This window comes from Corapipo altera, unplaced genomic scaffold (genome assembly GCF_003945725.1).
Source record: "Corapipo altera isolate COAL_440 unplaced genomic scaffold, ASM394572v1 24, whole genome shotgun sequence".
NCBI lineage: Eukaryota > Metazoa > Chordata > Aves > Passeriformes > Pipridae > Corapipo > Corapipo altera.
In genome coordinates this window covers 4,239,202-4,263,853 of record NW_020884903.1, presented here as the reverse complement: position 1 = coordinate 4,263,853, position 24,652 = coordinate 4,239,202, and the positions used below count along the sequence as shown (strand labels likewise).

Below are 24,652 nucleotides of genomic sequence, written 5' to 3'. Positions count from 1 at the left end.
GGTTTGAAATATTCAAATGGGATTTGACTGTAGGATTAGAGACTGCAAGTTCAGAGACGACCAGCTGGTTCCGGTGCACTGCAATGGGACTCTTGTAGAAAGATGAAGAGACTAAGTATTTTTAAAATGAGCTGGAGGGATGGAAAATCATGGGTTGGACAAAGCCTTCATGCAAGAAAGAAAAAAAGTTCTGTGGGTTAGAGCTGAGTGACATGTGCAACAGCACTGTTTAATCTCTCTTTTAGAAATACTTATTTCAGGTTAGTGTATAAGCAGGGTGACACTTGGCCATGTGCTTGAAGCAGTACTTTTTTAGGAAGAGGATGCTAGTGCTTGTTAGAGGATGAGGGGGGGGGGAAACACCCCTACACAGACAAACCCCACATACCAAATGACAAAAAAGGCATTTTTGCCTTCTTGAGGTGTAAGGGAGGTTTTCATCTGTAATGCTGTCTAACAGTCTGGTGAGAAGGGAGTATCATTTGCCACTTAAAGACCGTCTAGATTCACAAGGAACAACCTTGACCTTTGCTTTACCTAATATGTGCATTTAGCTCACCTCTCCAGTTTTCTTCTTCATTTTGTTTCTAAAATGATGAATTATTTTTCTTAGAAACAGAGGAAATTGCTTGAGTGTTATTTCCAGGTTTCTTATAAAAAATTTATGTCCTTCATGCTTTTTAAACAAACAGGTCATTTCTGTTGGTTTGTGAGTTAACTCGCCACTTAAAAAATTAGGTACAGAGGAACAGTTGGAAGATCTCAGTTGAAAATGCAAACTCTTGTTTTAATGCTTTGCTTCAGACAAAGGAAATTCCCAGTGTATTTACACAATTTAGGCCTTGGTAGTCTTTTTTCCACATGAAATCTTCCTGTGAACTCACTTTCCCAATACCATAGATCACACTCTGTTGTCTTTGTTGAGCTCTTAGCCAAAAGACAAAATATTTCTGGAAGATAACTGTGCATTTGAGAGTCACTGGAGTTGTGTTAATATTCACTGTTTTCTGTGAAAATACTGGCAGTCTTGCAGTATCAGGCATTGAAGGCAAAAGACAAAACGGGAGAATATTTTTGTTACTGTGGTAACCACGAACTGGATTACTTCAGTTTCACAAAGGAGTTTCGTAAGCTGTCTCTGGTAAGAAGTTGAAATGGACTGAGCAGATGAAGAACAGTAGAGTTTATTTTAATTTTAAGGCTGTGTTTTATTGTTGCTGAAGAAGGAAAAATAACTTTTTCTAGAATACATTGCTATTTTAAATCTTCGTGTGTTCAAACTCTGTCGAGGTTTAGGTGGAAAATTTGATGTAATGGAGAGAAGGTAAAAATAACTGAACATTTCTAAAATTCCTGAGCTAAAATCAGTGATCAGTTTGTCTCAGAATCACCATGGCAAGGAGTAGCATTTAACAGCAAGTCTGAAGTCAGTTCCATAAAAATATAATCCGGATTTTATATACATATTCTTGCTGTCATTTCAGTACTTGCAGTTAGTTGTTCGTGTTAGGAGAGGAACTGTGTGGTTCTAAAGCAACTATATGATCTTGGAATCCTCCTTTTTTACTTAAAAAGACTGAATATGTCCTGTGGAAGTCTTGCTAGACATCCTGCTGTATGGGTTGTTACAGGCCTTTTCCATAACGCTTCCTGCTCCTCACAGTAATGTGGTTCATAGAAAGGAGATGTGATACCTCTTGCCATTAAAACTTGCTCTGAGCAAAAGTGGAGAGTGTATACAACGCTGATGTGGACTTTTTTCAGTAGTATTAATTCTAGCTGTCTAATAACTGCTGTCAACCTTTAAACTGCACTAATGGTAGAAAAGGAAGGATATTTGGAAGTAAGTAGTAAAGCAACCCAAATATATTGGGAGTTTGAGAAGAAGAAAAAAATGGGTATGGTAATAATTGGAAAGGAGGAAACGACCAACTCGGATAAAAAACTGCTTCAGTTTGCACTGTTGGTTGTCATCCAACTTAAAGCAAGTTATGGGATGGTTTGTCTAAATGGGAGTTTTAAAATAGAAAATAGCTGTTGATTTAGATTGGGGAAATGTGTGCTAACTGAACAAAAGAGGAACACTTCCTAGTTGTATTGTTTTATTTGTTTTCACTTCTAGAGCGGTGAGTCCAGGATGATCTCCCATTTTCATTATACCACATGGCCAGACTTTGGAGTTCCTGAATCCCCAGCTTCATTCCTGAACTTCCTGTTTAAAGTCAGAGAGTCTGGTTCACTGAGTCCTGAACACGGGCCTGCAGTAGTTCACTGCAGTGCAGGGATAGGACGTTCTGGCACGTTTTCATTAGTAGACACTTGTCTGGTTCTGGTAAGTGTTTGCTTATTCACTCTGTCACCTCTTCCCTTCTCCTGACACCTTGCCTGCCTTCCCAGTGTGGGCTTTTTGGTCAGAAGGCTTTAAAAACATTGAAGTTAATGACATGCCAGTGGAAACTTTAATTAAGACATCATGCTTTCTTTTTCTTCACATATTTTGACGGTTTAAAAACACGGCTCTTGAAATGCATTTACAAATCCATCTTCAAGTACATTACGTATTTTCAAAGCTTCCTGGAAAGTAAATAGTTAGCATTCTTTCCCTTTTATATAAGATGTGCTTAGAAAAGGTTGAGGACTGGTTGGTTATTTTAATATAAGTTTAAAGTTAAGCTTGTGAATATATATATGGAGATAACTAAATCTATAAGTCTTTTTCTCCAAACATAGAATATCTCACAAGTCTGACAGGCCCCTTTCCTTAAGAGTGCAGAAAATTGTTATCTGAACTAGCATGAGAAATCGGGCACGTCCCTGGATCTCCTGCAGTATGTAATGAAGAGTGGTGCAGAATTTCCCTTGCTGTGCAGCCCCCTGGGAGATGGGGCTTGGCAGCCAGTTGCAGTGTCACATGGATGTATAGATTTCTATGTTTACTCAGTGAGCTACATCATCAGAATTGCTCATGACATGAGTGAACTTTAAATGTTAAATAATATTTAAAATCGCTTTAGAATTTTGTTGGATTGTGAAGTCCAGGCACAGACTTTTTATTTGTCTGTGCTTGGCAATAGTGAAAAGGACAGCACGGGGTTAGGTGAAATAGGATTTCATTTAAGTGACAAGAGACCTGTCTTTTGGTTTGGTTAGATCCTTTCAACTTATTTTTTGGTTTTTTTCTTCAGTTTTTCTTTTTTGATGCATTTTTTGAAAACAGGTATATTTTGATGCAAATATACTTTAATATTAGATGATTTATAGTGAACATTATAAGAAGTGCAGATATATGTTTAAAAACGCTCCATGAATGTAATGTAGGGACAAGTGTGTGCATTGCTTGGATTAGGGATTCTGCTTTAAATAAGGAAACTTCTGCCACATTCAATCTGTCTAAATTGCTGTTCCATTCAGGAGCAGCAGGAAATACTATTTTACAGTTCTGATTCTTATAGTCTTATTTCAAAGTTTCAATACATACCTAAATAAAATCAAGCATACCTAAATTTTTTAAGTTTAAAACTTGATATTAGAGTACTAATTTATTTGGTTAATACAGGATCATCGATTTGTTCATAACAAGTTTTCATTAGATGGTTTGCATTTTATCTGTAAAAACAAAATAGAAATCATTTGAGTGGTTAATTTTCTATATAACCAATATAAGCATAATATGATTTTTAGATTGAATTTTATGACTTTCACTTGCAATTGTTTTTATATACCATTGATACTTTTCAATGTAACTTTCTTTACAGATGGAAAAAAAGGACCCATTTTCTGTAGATATTAAGAAGGTGTTACTGGATATGAGAAAATATCGAATGGGACTTATTCAGACTCCTGATCAACTAAGATTTTCATATATGGCTGTAATAGAAGGAGCAAAATTTATAATGGGTGATTCAACTATACAGGTAAGCATATAGGTCTGTGTATTTAAACAACAGACTGCAACAGTAGTAAAAAAATGAGCTCCGAATTATTTTAAAACATGTAACTTTGTGGAATTTAAATAATTAATCTTTTTCAATAGATGCCTAGGAGGCATCAGAGGATATCTGTTCAGTGCCTTCTGTGAACTAAACTTCTAATCCTATGTATATGTCCCCTTTTCAGTAAAATATAAAAATAATTGGTCTGTACAAATGTTTAGAAAAAGAAGGTTCAATCTGTGTCTTCAATACTAAAAAGCAAAAGTAATGACCAGTACTGCTTTGAAGATAGCAAGGATCTTTTTTAGAATTTCTTGATCCTTGCTATGTATTTTCCCAACAGAAGAGTTGCCTGATGCCACAGATAACGTTTATTACTAAAGTTGCCGTGTTTTTTTCATGTCCCTTAAAATCTGTGTTATATTCAGTAGAATCTAGCCAAATATAATGAATTTTGGGGCAAAAAAAATTACCTATCTCACTGTTTCATCAGAGTGGCTTGCAGGCATAACAGTAGCTACAGTGATGTTAAGTGACTGGAGCTGGGAGCAAGGCAGGACTGGGAGGAGAGGCTTCGAAGCAGACTTAATTCTACTTTTATATGCTTTTTTATTTTGTTGTTTTCTTAAAATCATGAATAGAGCAGATAAGCTAAACCACGTTTTCTCTCCTCTGTGGTTCTGGTAGTTGTCTAATTCTTCTCTTTAACAAATGTTTCTTGACTTGCTAGAAATAATTTTGCACAACTGCTGATCAACACCTGGGACAGTGTTCTGCTAGTCTTGACACCTGTGCCATATGCCCAGAAGACTTCATGATTCATCCTAGTACTAACAGCAGTTTAGTGTCTTTATTTTCTGGAAGCTGTTTCTGGTGGTATGAGATATTGTCTCCAGTAGTATTTTTCTGCTTTGTTTTTTACAAAGCCATGGTCCACACTGAGGAGCAGGTCAGGTTCCCACACTTAGCCATCTAGATCACAGGATTTCTCATTTCTGGATACAAGGGAGCAGTCAGGTTCAAGTGTGTTATTTCTCCATAGTAAGAGAATGCCTAAGAAGGCACACTTCTCATTTGTTCTCTTTTTCTTGTTATGACTGTTCAGATGATCTTTCTTAAACCAGTGTTTCCTGCATTGCAGGCATTTGTTCTGGTGTTTTTCTCTTCAGGCCTCAGGGTCACATGCAGAAAATCAATTGGCAGTACTTAAAAGGAATGTTTCTCCTTTCAAGGTCAGATAGGCTGCTTTTTTGACCCTGAATGGAACAGTTGTACTCTCCAGAGCGTGAGAGGTGTTCACTTCTGTCTGCTAATAATGGGGAGGGCATGAAGTTATTGACTGCCTCTCTATTATAGCATTAGCCAAATGTTCATCTCTGACATAGCCATGGGTTTTGGAAGTCAGTATGCAAAGACAACCTTAACTTGCTGCCAGCTAGTGGCTGCAACTGCAACATGCATGCAGTTTGTCTGCTTCATTATTTAATTGATCCTGCCATTCACACAGTCTTGTCGTACATATTTAAACTTGGAATTACCAACCATGTCAGCGATTGTTATTACACGTTTAGAATAGAATTCTTGGTGAGAAATTCCTTCTGTATGACAAGAGCAGTAAAGTTGTCTCTGATTTCAGTTTTTGCTGTGTGGCTTTATCAACTACGGGTATAATCAGTATTTGTCTTAGGCAGCAAGTCTGTTGTGGACACAAATATGTCTTCCAAAAGGCCTTTTTCTGTGACAGTGAGGAGGAGCTGCTAAGTGGATTTCCATTTGTCAGTGGCTGCTTCTTTTTGTTTGTATGTTTGTTTAAGACAAAACAAAGAAAACCTCTGAGAATTAAGTATTTTTTGGGTCAAGACTAGTCCCTTTGTGAATTTCAGATCTGTACTGGAAGCTTCTTTGCAATGGAGAAGTCAGTTCATTGTTAAACTCATTCTGCCAGCAGTCCATTTATAAGTGGCTGGCTTTTCTATATCACTGTCTGAGTTTGATATTTAGTTTAAACCATCAGTCTTGAATTCATGCTGCAGACAGGAATCTATCACTTAGATTTGAGAAGAGTCAATTTTCAGTTCATCCTCCCTATCATAGACTTTTAAAAGTAACTGATTTTTTTTCTACAAGGTATTCTGTGTCTTTATAGGCACTGAATGATTTGTGTGAGAAAAGAAAGGATGGGTTTTTAGGGACAATTCTTTTCCTTCCTGTGAACTTTCTTGGGTTTTTTTCTGCATGAAGTTCTATTGCTGCAAGTCCTTCAGACTATTCATCATTAGAACAGTTACTCATTAGGGCAGAGATCTAGCAAACCAGGTTTGCTTCCAATTTTTTTTTCCCATCTTTGTATAAATTACTTCTCAAAACAAGGTGAATAACTGTTTTATGATGCAGTAGATCTCTGGGCTAATGTGAAATAGTAGTCTGCAACTGGCATAAATAAATCTAGTGAAATTTTCCCAGTTCTCTCTTTTTAGGCAGGTTGCTTCCTAGTTGTGGAGCTACTGTGGACAATACAAACCCTAAAGTTAGTGGCTTCATGCCACCTTAGTAGCATCATCCCAGAGAAACAGAAAAAAGGATCATTGATCATTGTTGGAGAAGATTCATCTTCCCTTAACCTTATTTCTTCATCTAGCAGGTTATTTTCTTGATCTGGTAGTTCCTTTTAATCTACTTTTGTGACTGTTCTTTTGACTACAACTTGAGCAAGAGTTGTCTTTAGTGTTAGGGGAATGTTTGAAATATGTTCTCCTTGTTTGCAGAAACGGTGGAAGGAACTCTCTAAGGAGGACCAAGCGCCACATTCCGAGCAGTCTCCTCCGCACCCGACTAAAATAACCACAGAGAAGTACAATGGGAACAGCATAGGCCTGGAGAACAAAGATCAGATGGAGAAAGTAAACACTGACCTGTCCACTAAAGTTCAAGATATCACAGATGGGAACACTGAAAGGTAGGCAAGATAAAGAAAACATTTAGAAGGCAGATACACTCTCTCAAAAGGCTTACTTCTTATTATAAGAAAATTTGAAGATCTTTCTTCAGTAGAGAGGAAGGAATGGTGGTATTTGACTATCTTATTTAATTATTTTAAAAATACAACCTCAGATGTTCCTTGTGATAGAGTTTTACTGTTGAAAGGACAAGAGAAGAAAATGTCTCTGACTGAAGCACTTAAACCTCATGCTTGAAAGCATTTTCCTGCAGACTGTCAGTGAACTCCATTGTGCAGTGTGAATTAGGTCCTAAAATTGCCAAAAATAATTTGATGCTGATTTTTAAATACAATGCTAACTTCTGATTTAAAAAATCCATGTTACCTTACAAAGGCTTGATCGCCTACCACTTTCTGTGTAGCGGTTGAAATTGTATCATTGGAGCCATATGTTACCCTCTGTTCATGTTAAATCTACCACTGTGAGTAGCTTTCTGTGGTTTAGCTGTCATGTAAACTTGTCTTTCTCCTTCAAGTGTCTCTGCCTCACAAGTACAAATATCTCAGTTGGGAGGCACTGTGTCACTTGGGCCGGCCCCCATGGGGGTCACCAAATGGTGATCCATAACCAGAGATCCAGAAACCAGTCAGGGTTGTGCTGACCTGAGCCGTGCGGTGCACAGGAGGAGGCAGTGTCTGTCCCAAAGGGCTGCAGCCTGAGACATAACACAGCAGTTCAGTGTGGATAGGCTGGAATTCTGAAATAACTTCTGGCTCGCTAAATGCCCTGATGGGTTTGTCTTTCCGTGTCTTCATGAGTGTTTTTGAGAGGGAGTGACAGCAGTTCTGTAGATGTTTGAAGGAACCTCTCACAAGCGGGGTGGGGTGTGGGTGTGAGCGTGGTGGTTGTGTGCTAAGGAGTTGGACAATCAAAATGGGTTTTTGTGCCGTAGTCATGGCTGTCTTAGAGATCGTGAGGGTACTTTTGGAGACAAGACTTACAAGGTGGCCCTGACAGTGTAACAACACACAGAACTGGGTTTTCAGTCTGTGTCCTTTATCAAGATCTGGTTCACAGCCAGAGATGGGTTATTATTAAACCTGCATGCAGGCGTGAGTTGGTTTGGATCAGTGTATCATTGAGGCTGGTATGAACTCTGCAGTGGAGGGACCCATGTACATACTATGAATGTTTGCACGTAGTATCTGAGGTTGCATACAAAACCAGCTTCCATTAAAACATCTCTGCCACCAAATGGGGCACAAACAGGGGTGAAAGACTAAGCTCAGATAATTTAGCTGACTCCATCTGTTCTTTGTTGGACAACGTAGGTCAAGTGCCATGTACATCTTTACGTCTGTCATCTACTTACTTCGTGGGGCTTCACTGATCTGAAACTCTCCACATCAAGGTGGTTAAAACATCATAAAAGATTGCTTGGCTTGAATTATATATACTGCTGCTTTATGCTAAGAGTGGATTAACAACAGGGAGTGTGTTGGAAAGAGGTTTGCTTTAATATTGTAACAGCCTCTTTTCCTGTTCTACAGTGTAAGTTTTATCTTTTTTTTTTCTCTTTCAGTTCTGTCCGAAAACGACTGCGGGAGGATAGAAAAGCAAACACAGCACAGAAGCTGCAGCAGATGAAGCAGAAGCTAAATGAGACTGAAAGAAAAAGAAAAAGGTGGTTATATTGGAAACCTATTCTCACTAAGATTGGGTTTGGTACACTGATTTTAGTTGGTGCTTATTCTTTCTGGAAAATGTATTTTCAAGAACATTCCTTGTAAGTTAACAGTAAGCGTGACTGCTCCGACAGCTAATTTTGCTGCAAGTTAATGACTAGGGGTGTGACTTTAAGCAGTAAACTCCTTACTCCTGGAATGGGTACAGACTGTTACATACAGTAGAGAAGTGATGTAAACTTGATCCCATGTCGACATCTCAGGACCTTCCACTGCAGGTACTTACAAAAATGAACTGCTGCCCCCCAACAGAGTTGATGGTTTTTGTTTATATGAGCAGGTGCAAACTTGCTGCAACTGTTTATACACTTTTTAAAATGGTGTTCTACCAGATCTTAAACAAAGCTGAACCATGGAGGTTTAGCTACTGAAGGCTGTCTGGATTTAAATTTACATGCCTGACGTAAGCAATAAACAATGTTGTATCATTTACATTATTAATGCAAAGAAGTTATCCTTAAATATGTGTAATGTACTAGTGACATGAACTTAAACATTTTATATTCTTACAACCTAGGATAAATATATTTTATAATTGCATATTTAATCTTTTTGTAGTTCACTGTACTTTTAAAAGCTCAGTTTGTACAAATTTCTGACCAAAAGAATTTCATTTTGAAACTAAATGTAATTATAATTTGTGCATGAAAAGAACAGTGCAACCATTCCCCATATTTTGTCTCTCCAGTTTGAAATGAGCAGCTAGGGGTCTGATGAAGCACTTGCCAATTTCGACTCTGTTAATTTGCATTCCTTATTTATTTTTTGTAGTTTTCATTATTTAAGTAAGGCATAGAAGTTCAATTTTTTTTAAGACTTTTGAGAACTTAGTCCCCACTGAGAATCATACTGTTGATTAATGTATTCAGACTTCAGCTACTGTTTGAAGGCCAACATTTCAAGTTCTGACATTCCATTAAATGTGAGACATAATGTTTTGTGTGTCTATAGATTTTAATTGCTAGAAAGAATAAAATTCATTCATCAGTGATAAGTGTAGAAAGCACATTCAAAGGAAACTATAGTTGGACTTCCAAGGGTGGCTTTAATAGGAAAGAAATGTTGGTAGTGTTCTGCCATACCCAGTTTGTTTGCCTGTATGAGCCACTTTGGTGGCTTCACAAAGTCTAGAACTGCTTTTCGGTTTCTCCAGCACTGTTTTAGAGACATGATGGTAAAACACTTGATGACTAATATTTTGGGAATACCTGTGCTACAGCCCCTTTAAAATTCCATTCCTTGGACAATAACACTTTCTAAATAGTAATTCAACACAAATCAATTTCTGTGCTTTAAATTACCTTGCAGTACAGATGGTATGTGGCTGTATGTAGCTTGTTGTTCCAGTTGAGACCTAATAATTTGTAGGATTGGATTGTACTTTGAAATATGGATTTTATTTATTCAAGCATTGCCTTGTTGGGTGACTTCAGAGAAGTCATGTTTTCTCCTTCTGTTTTCTTAAGCTTGGTTATTTTCTGTTGGGTGTGGGGTTTTGGGAATTTTCTTTCCCCCCCTCCCATTTTGTAAAGTGCTTCCTGGATTTATTGCTGAAAAATACTAAAAGAGCTGGATGGTTACTTTGTTCCTTATTCAAAGGAATTAACTTGAAAATTTTTCAGAACATCCAAGCTTGGTAATAACATAAGAGGCATGGAGCCCAGTTACTTTGACATTTACTACACAAAGCTAAGTACAGTTTACCCTTTGAAATTCTCATTTCGCAATAGCTAATACTGTTTTGGACCACACTGTTTATATCGTGTTTATATAGTAAATAAATGCTAAAGGGTCCAGATCAGGAAAACAAGTGCAGTTTCATACAGTTCTCAATTCGGGAACTTGTGCGTCAGTAGAACAAGACAATTTGTTCTGTGGCATTGCTGACCAAATGTGCAGCCCTCACAGCAGAATGACTTGCTGACTGCTTTGACACAGTGTAGGCAGGCAGCTCATATATTTCAAGGTGTTTCACCATTTTTACAACCACAGTAACTTTTAGCCAACAAGACTGTCAGAAGATTTTTTTTTTTCTTTCTTTAAATTGAGAAGACAGGTGTTTCAGTATCAGCTGTAACTGTTAGTAGGTGTAAATGTATGTGCCTTATAAATATATTTTGGTTATGGAAAAATACATGGAGTGTAATTAAATGCTTTTGTAACAGAAATATTCCAGATTTTATTCTAAATACTTAAAAGCAGCTAAGGAAAAAGTGCAGGCGAAACCTTCACTGATATCACACTGTCATTTGTTTCCCTTCTCTTGGCATGAGAAAGGTTTCCTGGGCAACCAGTATTCTACAGGCACTGAGCTCTAACTGCAACTTGTCAAGTTGTCACTCGAGTTGTTTCCCGATTCCATCTTCCAAATTCTGGCTTTTCAGTTTTGTTGATCCTCCGCAAACATTCCTCATTTCAGGGTGGAACAGGGCAGGAGGTGGCCGTCTTGCATCTCCTCACACTCTCTTACCTTCTTGATGCAATAAAGCAGGACTTGCACATTCAGCAGTTGTTCTGTAAAAGTTTAGTTTGGTTCTGTGATTGCAAGTACCTTGGGAGTCTTAACTGTTAATAGTTTAAGGAAGATGAACCGATAAAAGTCCTGGATAAAACTATTTTGAACAGTGAATTGTTCATGGCAGTATGAGAATAGGAAGGACAAGCAAACAACAGGTTGCTTAGTACACTCCAGGAAATAATTTGGATAAAAGTCTTCCTCCTGGTCCATCACTAATCCTTAAAACCCAAAATCTGGCGGAGGCTTGTTGCTGCTGCACACTAAGCCCTTGTGATACTTTGTAATTCTGTGGGATTTAAATTTGCAGCAGTTTTGCACAACTTGGAGGTTAAATAGGAACAACTGTGGGCCAAAATGAAGAACTGCTGATCCCAGGCACCCCTATGACAGGAAATGCTTAAAGGGTGAAATTGAAGGACGTGCCTTCTGCCCCCTCTCCTGCCTCCCTCCACCCTGGTTTCTGGCAAGCTGCTGGCTGGTCCTGTGCTACTTCTAAAACGTTGTTGGGCTTGGTTCAAAGGGTTACTGTGTTTGGTTTTCCCCTCTATTCTGGAAATGCATCAGTCAAAATTTTTGATGCACAGTGGGCATCTCTGAATTTGATCAAACAATGTTTGACTCTCAGATGAACACTCATGTACAAATTATGCACATTTTCATTAAAAAAATCCCTAGCAAACATTTGGATCTCCATTGCAAGGAGTTTGCAAAGTTGGAATTAGTTCTTTAGGTTTCCTGTTTATGTTCTTGGTGCAGGGACAGTCCACTTAGAGTGACGGTACATCTGTATTTTCCTTGAAATGTATTAAGTAAAATAATTTAATTCAGTGTGAAATAGCAATTTAAAAAAACCTATGGATTTATTTTATGGAAGTGAGATGTTGCAAGTGAAACGTAGCTTATTCTGTTAAACCTCGAGTAAAATGGTTTACTGACATCAGTTTATATCTCCCTGAAAAGGGAAGAGGCATAAATGTGTATGCATGTATGTGTGACTGGATCGTGCAGGCAATTAAAAAGCCTGGCTAGCTTTATGTTTAATGAATGTAAACCAAATTATTTAGTTTGCTGTTTGGCATTATAGTAAAACCTGAGACACTTGAGGACTGCACGAGAAAGTATATTAATTGTGACAAAAGAGGAAGTCTTCTGCATGGCCAAGTGGCTTAAGCCAGAGGATGGTATTTGCAAAGTTGACGTAACACACAGTAGTCTTCCTGGGCTTTTTTGTTTGCCCCTGAAGTTTTAAGTCAGTCTTTCATTTTTATGTACGAAAAATAAATGTGTTCAAAATTGCATCTCTGTCTGAGTCTTTATTTAAATTGGAAGGATAAATACTTGGAAGCCCTTTTTCAGTGTGTCATAACTGATCGAGGAAAGCTGCATTATGAATCAGTGTAGTGCTCGCAGAACTCAGACTTGTTTTACTTGTAGTAGCCTGGGGGTGTGGTGCCGTGGACACCAAGGTGTCTTTCTGTGTTCCTCAGAGTAGACACTTACCTTGCCTAAGAGCAGAATGCACAGTGCTGGGATGTCTTCCTCACTACAGGAAACCTTTGCCTGTAAAGGGTTATTTCTGTGCCAGGGTGGCCTACAAAGCCGTGAGAGGTGGTGTGTTTTGGGATGCAGCTTGCCATAGTCCCACTGAGGCCCAAGGAGACTTCTGCAGTGCTTGGGGTTAAATGTGTGAGGAAGGGGTTTGCTGGACTGAGACCTGTAGTTGAAAATCCCCAGCCTTATACTGTAATGTGGAAATACCTTCTGGAAAAGCAACAGCTTTCCAAGAGTACTTGGAAAGGCAGTAGTTGCTCCAGGGAATGCATGAGAAGCTGTTTGGTATTGACAGTGGGCTGCAAACCCGCTGTCGGTTCTTAGTTCTTTTTTTTGTTGTTGTTGTTTTTCCCCGTACTCTGTACTGAATCGGTGACTTTCTTTTGGTTGTATGTCGCAGGCCGAGACTGACTGACACCTAAGCCTTCAAGACTTGTGAATATTCTGCAGCTATAAACTGCAAATTATTGACATGCAAAGCAAGACATGAGCCCCCTCTTCGGGAACAAAAAGTGAGGTCTGTTAAGTACCAAGAAGACCTCAGTTATCTGTTTACAGCGTAAACTGCACCGAGGGGATGAAGACCACCAGCAGCGTGTGCTACTTTGCAAAACAAAATAATTTGCCATCTTGTGTTTTTTATAATGCCTGTATTAATGTAGAAAGATGTAAAAGAAATAAATTAGGAAATATTTTGTTTTGTACTGCCATTCTTATTGTATTTTTATACTTTTTGGCAGCATTAAATATTTTTTTAAATTGACAATATGCTGTTGTGTGCACGTTATGTTAGGGAGAAACCGTTAAGAGCCTGTTTTGTGGAAGAAGAAGCCTTTTGCCTTAAGGTTTCCTGATACCTGTCTTAACTGGAAAATGGCAAAATTATTAGAAAGTGCTTAAAAATATTTCCATTAATGCTAAGTATTGTAGTTTGATTTAGGAGGAACTCTTGCACATTTCTTTTGTAATACACCACTAAGATTATTATTTTATTAACCTGACTAGTTGGTTTGGTAATCCTTCTTATGTTTGCTATAAAATATGCACAAGATGTTCAGAGTAACTTTGTGAAGGGAAAGTGTTTTGTTGGTGATGCTTTAAAGGGAAGACAGATGTGAAATCTGACCTCTCATGACCCACGGTCCTGTGTAACAGGAGCTCAGGGCCAGGTGCAAAGCGCACAAAGTCAATGGTGTCTGTAATTAAACGGGTTTTGGATTGTGCCATCGCCATGTGTTGTATGTACAGTATTTTCCTTCACGTATCCCACCTTCTGTCAGCGTTCTCCCTGACAAAGTCAGGATGGATTGGAAAGGGGTAAACCGGAGTGTTGCTTAAAGGAGTTCTTCAACAGGGTCAGCAGTGTTTCCAGCCCTGTGCCTTCTGTAACAGAGCTGACCTCAGTTCTGCACTTGATGCTCTCTGACAGTTTCAGATAAACCTTAACTCACAAAAAACATATACAGTTACTATGACTGTCTGAACTGGCATGTGGTGGGGTTTTATATGTGATTTGCACTGTGCATATTTTAGTAACAGGTTTTTGTAAAAATCATACAGTTACTGAAAGTCAGTCGTGGAAGAGAGGGGAAATCTAGGCCAACTAAAGCAAGTTTTGCTAAAATAAGCAGCAGCCTGAAATCTTAGCAGAACTTGGTTTCAAGACCCGTGCATGAAAGCAATCATATTGAGTTGTGTTTAACTTGAAGGGGAAGCTGAATCAGGGGAGTAGTTAATGCAATTACTTGAGCTAAAGACAGGCTTGACACCATCCTCAAATAGTCTGAATTGCCAGAGTCTGGCTTGTCCAAATATTTTTGTTTCTTTAGGTGATTAGCATTGTTCTGAGGGTGTGTTGGAGGAGAGAACATTGTGACTTGATTCAGCTTTCATTTTCAAGTTGGTGCAGCTGTGAGACCAGGAGTGTTTATAACAAGAGATGAAGCTCTGCCAAAACCACTGCAATAAACCCTGTTATTGTTTAATACAGGAACAGAGCCCGTTTATATCGCTTGGAATGTCTTTGGATAAGGCTTGCAGCTGTTCATGCCTTTTACCTTGGGCTGTGGTTTAGGTTTTCATTATTTTTCCCCTCTTGGAGGTGTGAGTAAGCATGCAGTGCATGACTACTGGAAACATGCACATGCTTCATTAGAGCTATCATATATGCAACTAGTTTATCTTGTGGGGCATAGAGGGCTGAATAATGCTTATCAAAATGCTGATTTGCCCTTAGTTTTTAAATGGTTTTCAGCTACTGAGCTGATGGATCAAATTTGATGTCAGGCCAACTTGATGATAGCAGATCCTAAACCAGGGCTTTGTCAGGTTTGATTGAGGGCTGCCTTGTGACAGAAGTCTTGGCTTACTGGCCCAGGAACTTCTGCCCCATGCATTTGTTTAGTTATTTTTACACAAGCTGCAATTCTTGACCACTGTTGGGACAATGTTTTTAAGCGGGTGAAGGAAGGGGAGAGGCTGCCTTTAGAGAAAAGGGACAAGTGAATGTCTAATTGCAGCCTTTAAAGAAATGGGTTTAGAAGAATCGAACTTGTAGATGGCATTTTTTTTCCAAATGAAAAAGCTGTGATTTACTGGCTGCCAGTTTTTATTCCATGTTCAAGAGCAAGGTTGCAGAGGTGTCTTTATTTTTGGTAGTCCTCTTAACAGCAGGACAAAGCCGCGGCCCTGTTCTGCAGGCAGGCTTCGGTGTGTGCAGAGGGTGGGCTCGCCCTTCCCGGGGCTCTGGAGGCGGGAAGGGCTCTGGCCAGCCAAGGGAAGCCGCTGCCCGTCCTGCAGCGGCATCTGGTGGCCGCCTGTGTCCTTGTCTCTCCTCATAAACGTCGAACTGTTCTATACCTTTTCCACAGGGAACAGGAAAGCCTTGAGGATTTTCTCTTTTAGAGAGTACTCCCAGTACCGAGTGCTCTCCTTTTCCCTTCTCGAGGTTTCACTCGGCTGTGCTTCTTGAGGAGGTACTGAACATCTATGGCTCACTTAAGAAAAACACTGTGGAGCAAACACAGTAGGCACTTTTTAAAGTGCTTACCCTGTAGGCACTTTTTAAAGGCTACAAGGAATTCTTTAGCCCTTAACAATACTCAGCCCTGTCTTTTTTCTCCTCCACTCCAAGGAATCGCTCTTAGGGCGGCACAGGTATAAAAGTATGAAAAGATTTATCACCCTTATCAAGTCTTTCCAGTTGGTCATTCTAGTTAACATCTATTTTAACGTAAATCCAAAGTTCAGAACTAATAGGAATCGGTGTGCAGGATTGGAATGCAGTTAGCTATATACCCATTAGGCTGGAAATTAGGGATGAGAGGGGGGAGAAGAAAAACAGAGCCTGAGATTCAGTCTTCACCTGTCCAGCATGGAGCCCACCTTGAACCTCGCCTCAGACCAGTGGCTGATGCTGGTGCTTGGCAAGAGCTCCTGCAGTGCAGGACACTGGTGACCTGGAGTTTCTGTCTGACGGACAATTACACATCCATTACTTTCTGCATGGAAGCTGCTGTCACACAGCAGCTGGCCGGTGCCTCCCAGCACAAGTGTTGGGAATAAAGAGGGAAGTGACTGTGCTCCTTTCTCCCTTCTGCCTCACGGCAATTTATGCACTTGGCTCAGTTTGAATGTGTTTAGGTTTTCCAACTAGTTTTAGACTTACCAGACTTGCCTTGTGCTACACATGGCCTTTTGTCTGCATTCCTGGACTGCTGCTTATTAGTCTGGATACCTGTGGGAACTCCTAAAAATATATTTTGGTTATATATTTTCAATACTTTTCAGAACGCTTTTCAACACTAAATCATGGATGTGAGATGGTTAGTTCAAGAGCTGCTTTTAAATAAGCTGATGTGACCAAGCACTTCCAAATGATCAATATTGAACATACAACCTAATACAACAAAACAAGTACCATGAAAAACATCAAACACGTGAATTGCACATCACACAACTGCTGTCTCAGACTAAGCTTATAAAACACACAGATACCAGACTGTCTGCTCTCAGGGCACTGTTATCCAATTCCTTTATGTCTCAGAGCACTGTATTCATGTTCAAATCAGTCTAAGAAGGCTCATCGACCTAGAAAGCTGTAGTTTTAGCATCTCAGCAGCCCCTGGAAGTGCAAGAGAAGCCTGGAAAAGGGAAGGCTCAGGCGTGACCTACTTGCGGCCTTCCAGTACTCAAAGAGAGCCTACAAGAAAGATGGGGAGGGATTTTTCACAAGGGCATGTAGTGACAGGACAAGAGGGAATGGCCTTAAACTGAGAGTAGGTTTAGATTAGATATTACGAAGAAATTACCGTGAGAGTGATGAAGCAATGGAACAGGTTACCCAGAGAAGTTATGGATGTCCCATCTGTGGAAGGCCAGGTTGGATGGGGCTTGGAGCAACCTGGTCTAGTGACCAAGACAGGGGGGGTTGGAACTAGATGATATTTAAGATTCCTTCCAACCCAAGCCATTCTCTGTTTCTAAGCAGACCACAAAAGCCAGAACAGCCTGTTATACTGCTTGCAAGTCTCCTCAGCTGAATCTACTGTAACAGCACTGGGAAAAGAAGGCAAAACCAGATCACTTCTGACCTTCACTCACATCACCAGGAAGTTTTGAAAAAAAGATCCCCAGTTGACATGGAAGAGAAGAGTTTTATCTTCATAAGAAAATCCATGCCTACACATCACTCTCAGATTCTCAGCTGATTTAAGAAGGAGCACCACAGGCTTGTCCATGGCAATAACACTTCACTAAAGAAGAAGGTTTCATTAAAAATATTTTATTAGAAAAAACTTTCAACCAAAGTTACTCAACTGTACAAAATGTATTTCTTTGGTCGATTTGTGAAAGTTACCTTAATTTCTTCAGCTACCCACACACGCAAAAGGAATTTTTCTTAAATAAAGCATTTATGCAGACAACAAAGCAAGCTGCTGTTGCTTGGCAATTGCTATGTAATCACCACCTCAAGGGATGTCTGTGACCACGCACGAGACTCACAGGAGAGTTCAGCATTGATCAGAAGAGTGCAGGTGGAAGACCGTTGCCAAAAAGTAAGCGCCAAGAACTCGGTATCTTCCACTGAGAAGAAGAATCTGTGGAATTGTTGCTCTGCAACAAAACCGGAATAATTCTTTAAGTACTAATGATGTAATTCTATCTCTGGCACAGGTATTAAAATAACCAGCAGCAGTACAAGTTCAGTGTCATGGTGGGTTGCTTTAGCGAAGGGCACTGGAAGATTGAACTTGATCAAACCCCCACCCAATTTTTCCCCGCACCTGTCAAACGAAAGAACTGGTGTTCAGGTTCGGTTTTCCAGGTGGGGAGATTCCCAGTGAGATTGTAATCAAAATATATATTTAATTTGGTGTATCCTTGATGACCAAGAGCCAAAATGAACCCAGCCTAAACATATTTAACTTTTCTAAAATTCATCTGAATAACATTTTTGAAGTTCTGTACTGAGGAAAAATGAGAATAATGTATATAAAATATGAAAGCATGGTCAATATCTAATAAAATATATAAAATAGATCAAACAGCACTTACTTCACTTTTAACCAGCTGGAGCCATTCATTAAGATAGTTAACAAGAACAAATGCATCAGGAATGTTGTCCCCTTCTGAGCAAAATTTCAGAAGAACTGCCATTTGAATTCCCTTTGAACAGCTGTAACAAAAATGAGCAGGCATTTATATTTCTTTTTTAGATTCAGAACAATATTTATGTATTAAAAGAAACAACAACCTGCATATGGCTTGTTAAAAAACAAATCCAAAAAGTAAAAAGTATGCATATATAGACAGATTTTTTTTCCTCCAGACTTCCTTGATTGCGTTTTCACGTTTCATGCCCTTTTTCTTAGTCTTGAATTTGTTCTTTAACTTGCAAGGCAGGAATTCTGCGTCTTGCAGGAGTACTCAGTACCTCTTTTACATACTTAGTTTGCATCTTTGTGCTGGTGGGGCGTTTATACAGATCCTTTGATAGAATCACTCCTTACCTTTCTGTGTATTTTAAACTAGCAGTTTTGCAGGCTGCATATCACTACATTACTCACAATACTCTCATTTTTTCATTAACATATTAAGATTGTTATTTTTGATTTTTTTCCCCCTTAAGTCCTGGCAGGTCTTTTCTTTTACATTTGTATATTGTTTCCATACTGAGGTCAGTACATAGGTAAGCATGGTATTAGTAACTCTGCTGCTGCTGGATGCAACAGTGTGGACAGATGCCTAAAATAATAATTAAAAATAAAAGTCAATTTTCCACTTGACACTTACAAAAGAAATATCTTTTGCAAAACTACATAGTGCCATAGTGAGTATTAATATCCAAAATATAAAAACTCAAGACATGCTTTCAGCACAATTTCTGATGCACATATCTTTCAACAAAACCCTTTAATCTAATTGTTTGCTGGCCCTGAAATCTTGACTTATTCTTAGTGCTCAGAATTGTTTGTGATTTTGTTTTTTTTTTTTCAACTGATGATGGAACCATTTGTCACAGGAAACCATTTCAGTTAAAGTATCACAGGTTCAGGAATTCTGCTATTAACAAATTATGGTTTATAAAATCAGATACCAGATTGATTGTGAATTTAACTGTAAAGCTGATTCCCTTATATTTTTATCATATTCTAACTTAAATGATGCAGAATTCCCATTTTTTCTCCCCCTCCTAATTATGGGCTTCACCTGGAAAAAGTTCTATTTCTATAAAATCCTGTTCTATGAAAAGAGGAACTTTTCCTGTAACACACCAGTTTAAAAGATAATTTTCCCCGAGTACTAAAAACAAGACTACTGATATCATTCTGTGCTTATCTTTAGACAACTCACCTCTCAGTAAACAACAGTTTTGTGATGCCACCTCCAGGAATATGCAGAACTTTGTCTGTATCACTTATTCCAGGGTAAGCTGCTACTTTTTCCATTTCTTTCCAGTTTAGCTCCTGCATAAGGCCTCCAACTGCTTTCTCAAGATCAGGTGTAAGTAGGTAGCGCAGTGGTGTCCTAGAAACAAATCAAGAACACATTAAGTCTTTCAAGGAAAGACATTACCAAAGTTATTACTTGTGGCAGACAGAAGGTGCAAGCATTGAGGACCTCACACTTGCAGAATTCCTCTGACATCCCCTCCCTCCTCAAATCAAAGTTAGAAGGTAAGTCTGTGGTCTCAAAACAGTGCAAACTACTCAACTTTCTGCCACAAATAGAACTAAGGTGGTACCCACTTTTTAGGGGCTCAAATAACTGGCAAGTACCAAATACACAAGCACATACACAGGAGAACTGCTTATGGTTGTTAAAATTATTTACAAATAAAATGTGCTTTCTCTTCCTTCAGATAGGAGGTGATTAATTTCAAGTCTGGGTAAGCTTGGACTTTACCATGATATAGCATTTTTAATAAGCTCACACTAGTAAATCAGCGATAAGGGAGTTATCCTGTGGTGCTGAGGGAAGTGAGGGGGGTTAAATCACCACAATGTATGACTTAGACCTCATCAAATAACCATCAGTCCCTCTCATTTCATTCCATGTTAGCTGGCCATCCTGCAATTGTATGCAACTACCACTACTTCTGGGACACAACAGACCTAAACCTCCCTTAGGGGCCTACACATTTATACAGCCTGAGGATAACAACTGGTCTTTTGCAAAAATGCTAATTTTATTTGTTTTCTCTTAAGTCACCAGTTATGATGCCCTTGATAAGTGAGAAATGCTTGGGTTTTAAATGGGTAATATCTAAAAAAATACATACAGTCTGTTGCTTCCCAACAAATAATAACTGATTACTTCCTATTAAAAAAAAATAAAATGACGACTTACTGTATTAAAGAAAACCTTCAAAACGCAGAATGATGATGAAGAGGTAAGAAACTAACCAATACTGTAATCAACTGTTAAAAATCTAATTTGTGACCTGTATGTCAGCAGTTGATGCCTGACACTGCTTGCAGCCACAAGAAGTTAGAACTGAGGCTCTGTTGCCTGACAGTGCAGGCCAAGTGCAATTTGCTTACAGCTTGTTATTTGATCAGTAATTTTAAAGTTCAGAGACCTGCATAAAATAATCCTGTATAACATCAAATTTTAATAGTATACTAAGCATTTCATGACCTATGCACACAGCCATGCAAAAGCACCCTGCCAAAAGTACTCAGCAGAGGGAAACACGTCAGTCCAAAAGAACAGGAACATCCATTGGGTCTTTTAAAGACACAGACATACCCCAGAAGTTGCTCATCATCACGCTGGTACGCGTGGCTGCTCGACAGAACGACGACTCTGGCACATCTGCTGCCTTTCACCCAAGAAAGCAGGGCTTCACAGAATGGCCTGTACTTGTTCTTTATGCAAAGACACAGGGGAAAAAAAAAGTGGAAAATGTAATATAAGGTGTTACATCTAATGTTTAGCAGTGATGTAAATTCTTCTTCATATCCACTTAGTCTTCAGTCCCAGACATACTTTTAAAAAGCAGAGCACTGCCCTGGTTGTTCACTTCATCAAAACTGCACGAAGAATGACAAAAATTATCATTTAGACCACGTTAACAACATCAGTGCCACCTGTTTTGTGTGCCATTAATACCAATGGAAAAAGCTATAGAGTAAGATGGGATGGCAGGATCACAGAGTATTTTAGCACAATTTCAACGGCTAAAAAACTGCACCACAAAATATTTTTCTGGCATGGTATTCTGCTTATTTTAAATAGCAGCCACTGTCCAGTTAATGAGTAATTCTAAATTCTTCATTTTTTACACAATGAATGCAGTTTAAATTAATACAGAACGCTATGAAATAAGTAATTGGCGTGACACAAAAAAATTAAGCTATTACAAAGAAGACACAAAACCAATAAATGTAACAAAAAACCCCACCCCAGACAAACCCCAGATAATTTTGTATTTTCAAGACTGTTAATAACTAAGAAGATATTTATACTAAAATCTTCCACCACATACAGGCTGTTTTGGGGCTTGGAAAAACAAAACAAAAGCTCAGCTGTCACTGAATGCAGAGATCAGTAAAATCATATCAACTGCAGAAGGTGTTATAGCATGAAGTAGAAAAATAATTTCGTTAGGTCACTTGAACTGCTTGCCAGCAGAACTATTAAAACCAAATAGTGAAGTAAGAACAATCAATGAACATACTTACCTTTATGAAAGGTGATCTGATCTGCAGGACTACAAGTTTCTTTGAAGGTACGGAATACACTACAAGAAGAAATAATTAGGTCTTGTTAAGAAGAAACTGAGAAAGAGATCTGGGTTTAGAAATATCAAGATTTATCCAATTTACAAACCTCAGGGTAGTAAACCTTTCAGCTATCAATTCACACGGGAAAGTGTGACAATACGTGTTAAAAATACGTATTTTTGTGCAATGTCTTCACTGGCCTTTATTTAACTTGTTCTAAACTTAAAGGATTAAATGAAGAAAAATATATGAAGATCTGCCACTGGTAATGACTCAATCGATTTTGCAGCTTTGCAAAGATTGACAGATTATCCTTAGATTTCTGTGATTTAAGAGGATAAAAAGAATTAAATACAATGATCAATGTAGGAAAAGAAACTATGAATTTGTAGGGGGGAGAGGGAAAAACATTGCATAGGGAAAAAGGCAAATGTAGGCAGGAAGACAGGAAGGAGAGCAGACAAATATTCTTCTACACCAGAAATTCAGTTTGCATCTGAACAGTTTATTTTAAGTATGTGCAGAGTTGATGTTACTTTGAACTAACACCACAAAAAGTTTGGGCTGCACTGCAATAATGTTGAAATTCAATATTTCTTACTAGTTCCACATGTCAAATTGGTTTTCCAAAATAACAACAGGTACAGTCTCCTCTGTGAAAAGTAAATACATTCTTACCTGTAGGTTACTGCGGTTGTTATTACTGACCTTAATTTAAGTACATCAGCTAAGTGTAACAATAACAAAAAAAAAAGAAAACGTGATGTTCTTGCACCTTAAGCACCTTGTAAATACCTTCAGCATTCAATACCCACCTTCAGCATTTATACTCAGCTCCGTCGAGTTTTCCTCTGCTGTTGCATATGGGTTATTTCCAACCATTGGCACCAGGCAATCAGTGTAGAAGTAACCAACTTTAGTCATGTCAAGTGTGGAAATCACCAGATCTACTGCCAGCTGACCAACATTTCCCACGGACACTGCTGGCTGAAGTAACAAAATTGTACCAAATTACAGTGTGTTTTACAGATGATACAAGGTGCTCTTCAAACAGTGAAAGTTAAAATTGCTTCAATTCTGGTCAAACGTGATTTCTAAAAGCAGCTGCTCATCCTCTGACAAAGGTGACTTGTTTCTTAGCAGATTATCAATACAGAATTTGGTCCCTGTCCCACAAAAAAACCCCTGGCCACTTCTGTGAATAAACTTAAACATAGGCTTGAAAACTTACCCCCTCCCCTCCTTTTTTGGACAGGCAGTACATAAAAGCCACTGAAGAAACTGATGTGAGACTTGCAAACCTCATGTGACACCCAATGGTAACAGTGATGTCATATATTACACCTCTAAATCTCAGATTGACCCATACACAAGAGTAGGTAATTTTTCATTTTTTAAGGATGAAAATGCTAAGGGTTAATTAATTAACCCAAAATGCTTGGATTAATTTCAGAGGCAGTGCCGTTATCACCTACTGGGGCAGATACTGATCTAATATACTGACCCAATGCAATGGCACACAAAGAGGAATTCAAGAGTTTGTGACCTCCCGAAGAAACTATTACAGGAAGACAACATTAAAACTTTCAGTTTCTTTCCTCTAATTTATAAGCAAATCTACGAATTGCTGCTGCTGCCCGTTGCGGAGAGACACCGAATTTGATGCTGGCAGAAGGTGAAGGAGGACGCGACAGCACTTTGGGTGTCGCTGCACACCGGCTGGTATCCAAAACCCTGTTACTCCCACACGAAGGAAACAGCAGTGATGCATTTCCTGCCGCTTGTCAGCTGACCGGGAATGACTTCCCGCGCAGCCTGCAGAGTCATCCCAGCCTGTGCAGCCCTGGGTGGGAAGCGATGAGGTTACTTTTAACTAACCCAGGAAAGGGAGAGGAATGATGTAGGCAGGAGAAATGATGGGGTTTGCCCCATGGCAGCCTGTGCTGGAGCTCTCGTTTCACAGAGACATGGTTACCTCGGGTACCATTACCTGAGATCGACCTCATAACATCAGGGGATAAAAACACCTCCTATGACAATCCTAATCCCAGTTTTAAATATAGCAGAAATGAGGATTTTTTTTTTTACGTTGGAAACATTTATATATCGTACCTAAATGAAAAAAACCCCACAACCTCTTATTGCAGTGGCAACCCACGGGTGCTACAAATCTTGCAAAACCACATAGGGCATATTAATTTTTAGCGCAGTGGCATATAGCTATTGCTCTAAAATTGTATATAGCTATTGCAGCTCGGCACGTAACATCTTGACAGGAGCTAACCCGGGGTTCTGCGGAGGGAGAAGCTGACCCAAAGGGAAGGGACCGCGCCAACCTCTGCTGGAGACAGCCCTGGGAAGGCGCCCTCCAAACCCTCCTTTGTTCGGCACAACACCCCACAGATTACACACACCGCTTGCCCAGAGCCTTCTCCGCTTACCCCGCAGCCAAGTACCCGGGGATGAGCCCGGGCAGAGCAGGGAGAGACCCGAGCCCCTCCTGTCTCGTCTCACAGGAGTGGAGCCCTCAGCGCCAGGACCCGGGGCAGCCACCCCTCAAACCCATCGAGGGCGGGGGCGGAGCAGAAACGCGACTCACCATGAGCAGAGTGAAGCCTTTAAAATCGGAGGCGGCGGAACCCCCGCCGCGGTCGCAAGGAACAAACATGCCGGCCGGGAAGAGCGGAGGAAGGAAGGAAGGAAGCGGGGCCCGGACGCCGTGCCCGTGTGTCCCCGC

At 39.4% G+C, this 24,652-nt stretch overlaps 2 protein-coding genes across 3 annotated transcripts in view; one reads left to right on the top strand and one right to left on the bottom strand.

Annotated features, from left to right (window-relative positions):
• Positions 1-13,395, top strand: part of PTPN2 (protein tyrosine phosphatase, non-receptor type 2) — a 28,682-nt gene extending 15,287 nt beyond the window's left edge. The window contains exons 6-10 of one of the 2 annotated variants that reach the window (XM_027650901.1): positions 2,123-2,332; positions 3,756-3,914; positions 6,698-6,888; positions 8,454-8,555; positions 13,086-13,395. In XM_027650901.1, coding sequence (XP_027506702.1) covers positions 2,123-2,332; positions 3,756-3,914; positions 6,698-6,888; positions 8,454-8,555; positions 13,086-13,107 — 684 coding nt within the window. In that variant the 3' untranslated portion in view covers positions 13,108-13,395. Of the gene's footprint in view, positions 1-2,122; positions 2,333-3,755; positions 3,915-6,697; positions 6,889-8,453 lie in introns of both variants that reach the window. The other variant, XM_027650900.1, reaches the window with a different exon arrangement.
• A 4,057-nt stretch (positions 13,396-17,452) lies between these two features.
• On the bottom strand, positions 17,453-24,651 carry PSMG2 (proteasome assembly chaperone 2). The gene is made up of 7 exons (XM_027650992.1): positions 24,515-24,651; positions 22,731-22,902; positions 21,874-21,932; positions 20,939-21,057; positions 19,541-19,714; positions 18,242-18,362; positions 17,453-17,800 (listed from the first exon to the last, which is right to left on the bottom strand). The coding sequence occupies exons 1-7, from the start codon at positions 24,581-24,583 to the stop codon at positions 17,708-17,710; spliced, it is 807 nt and encodes a 268-aa protein (XP_027506793.1). The 5' UTR covers positions 24,584-24,651; the 3' UTR covers positions 17,453-17,707.
• Between the last annotated feature and the right edge of the window lies 1 nt (position 24,652).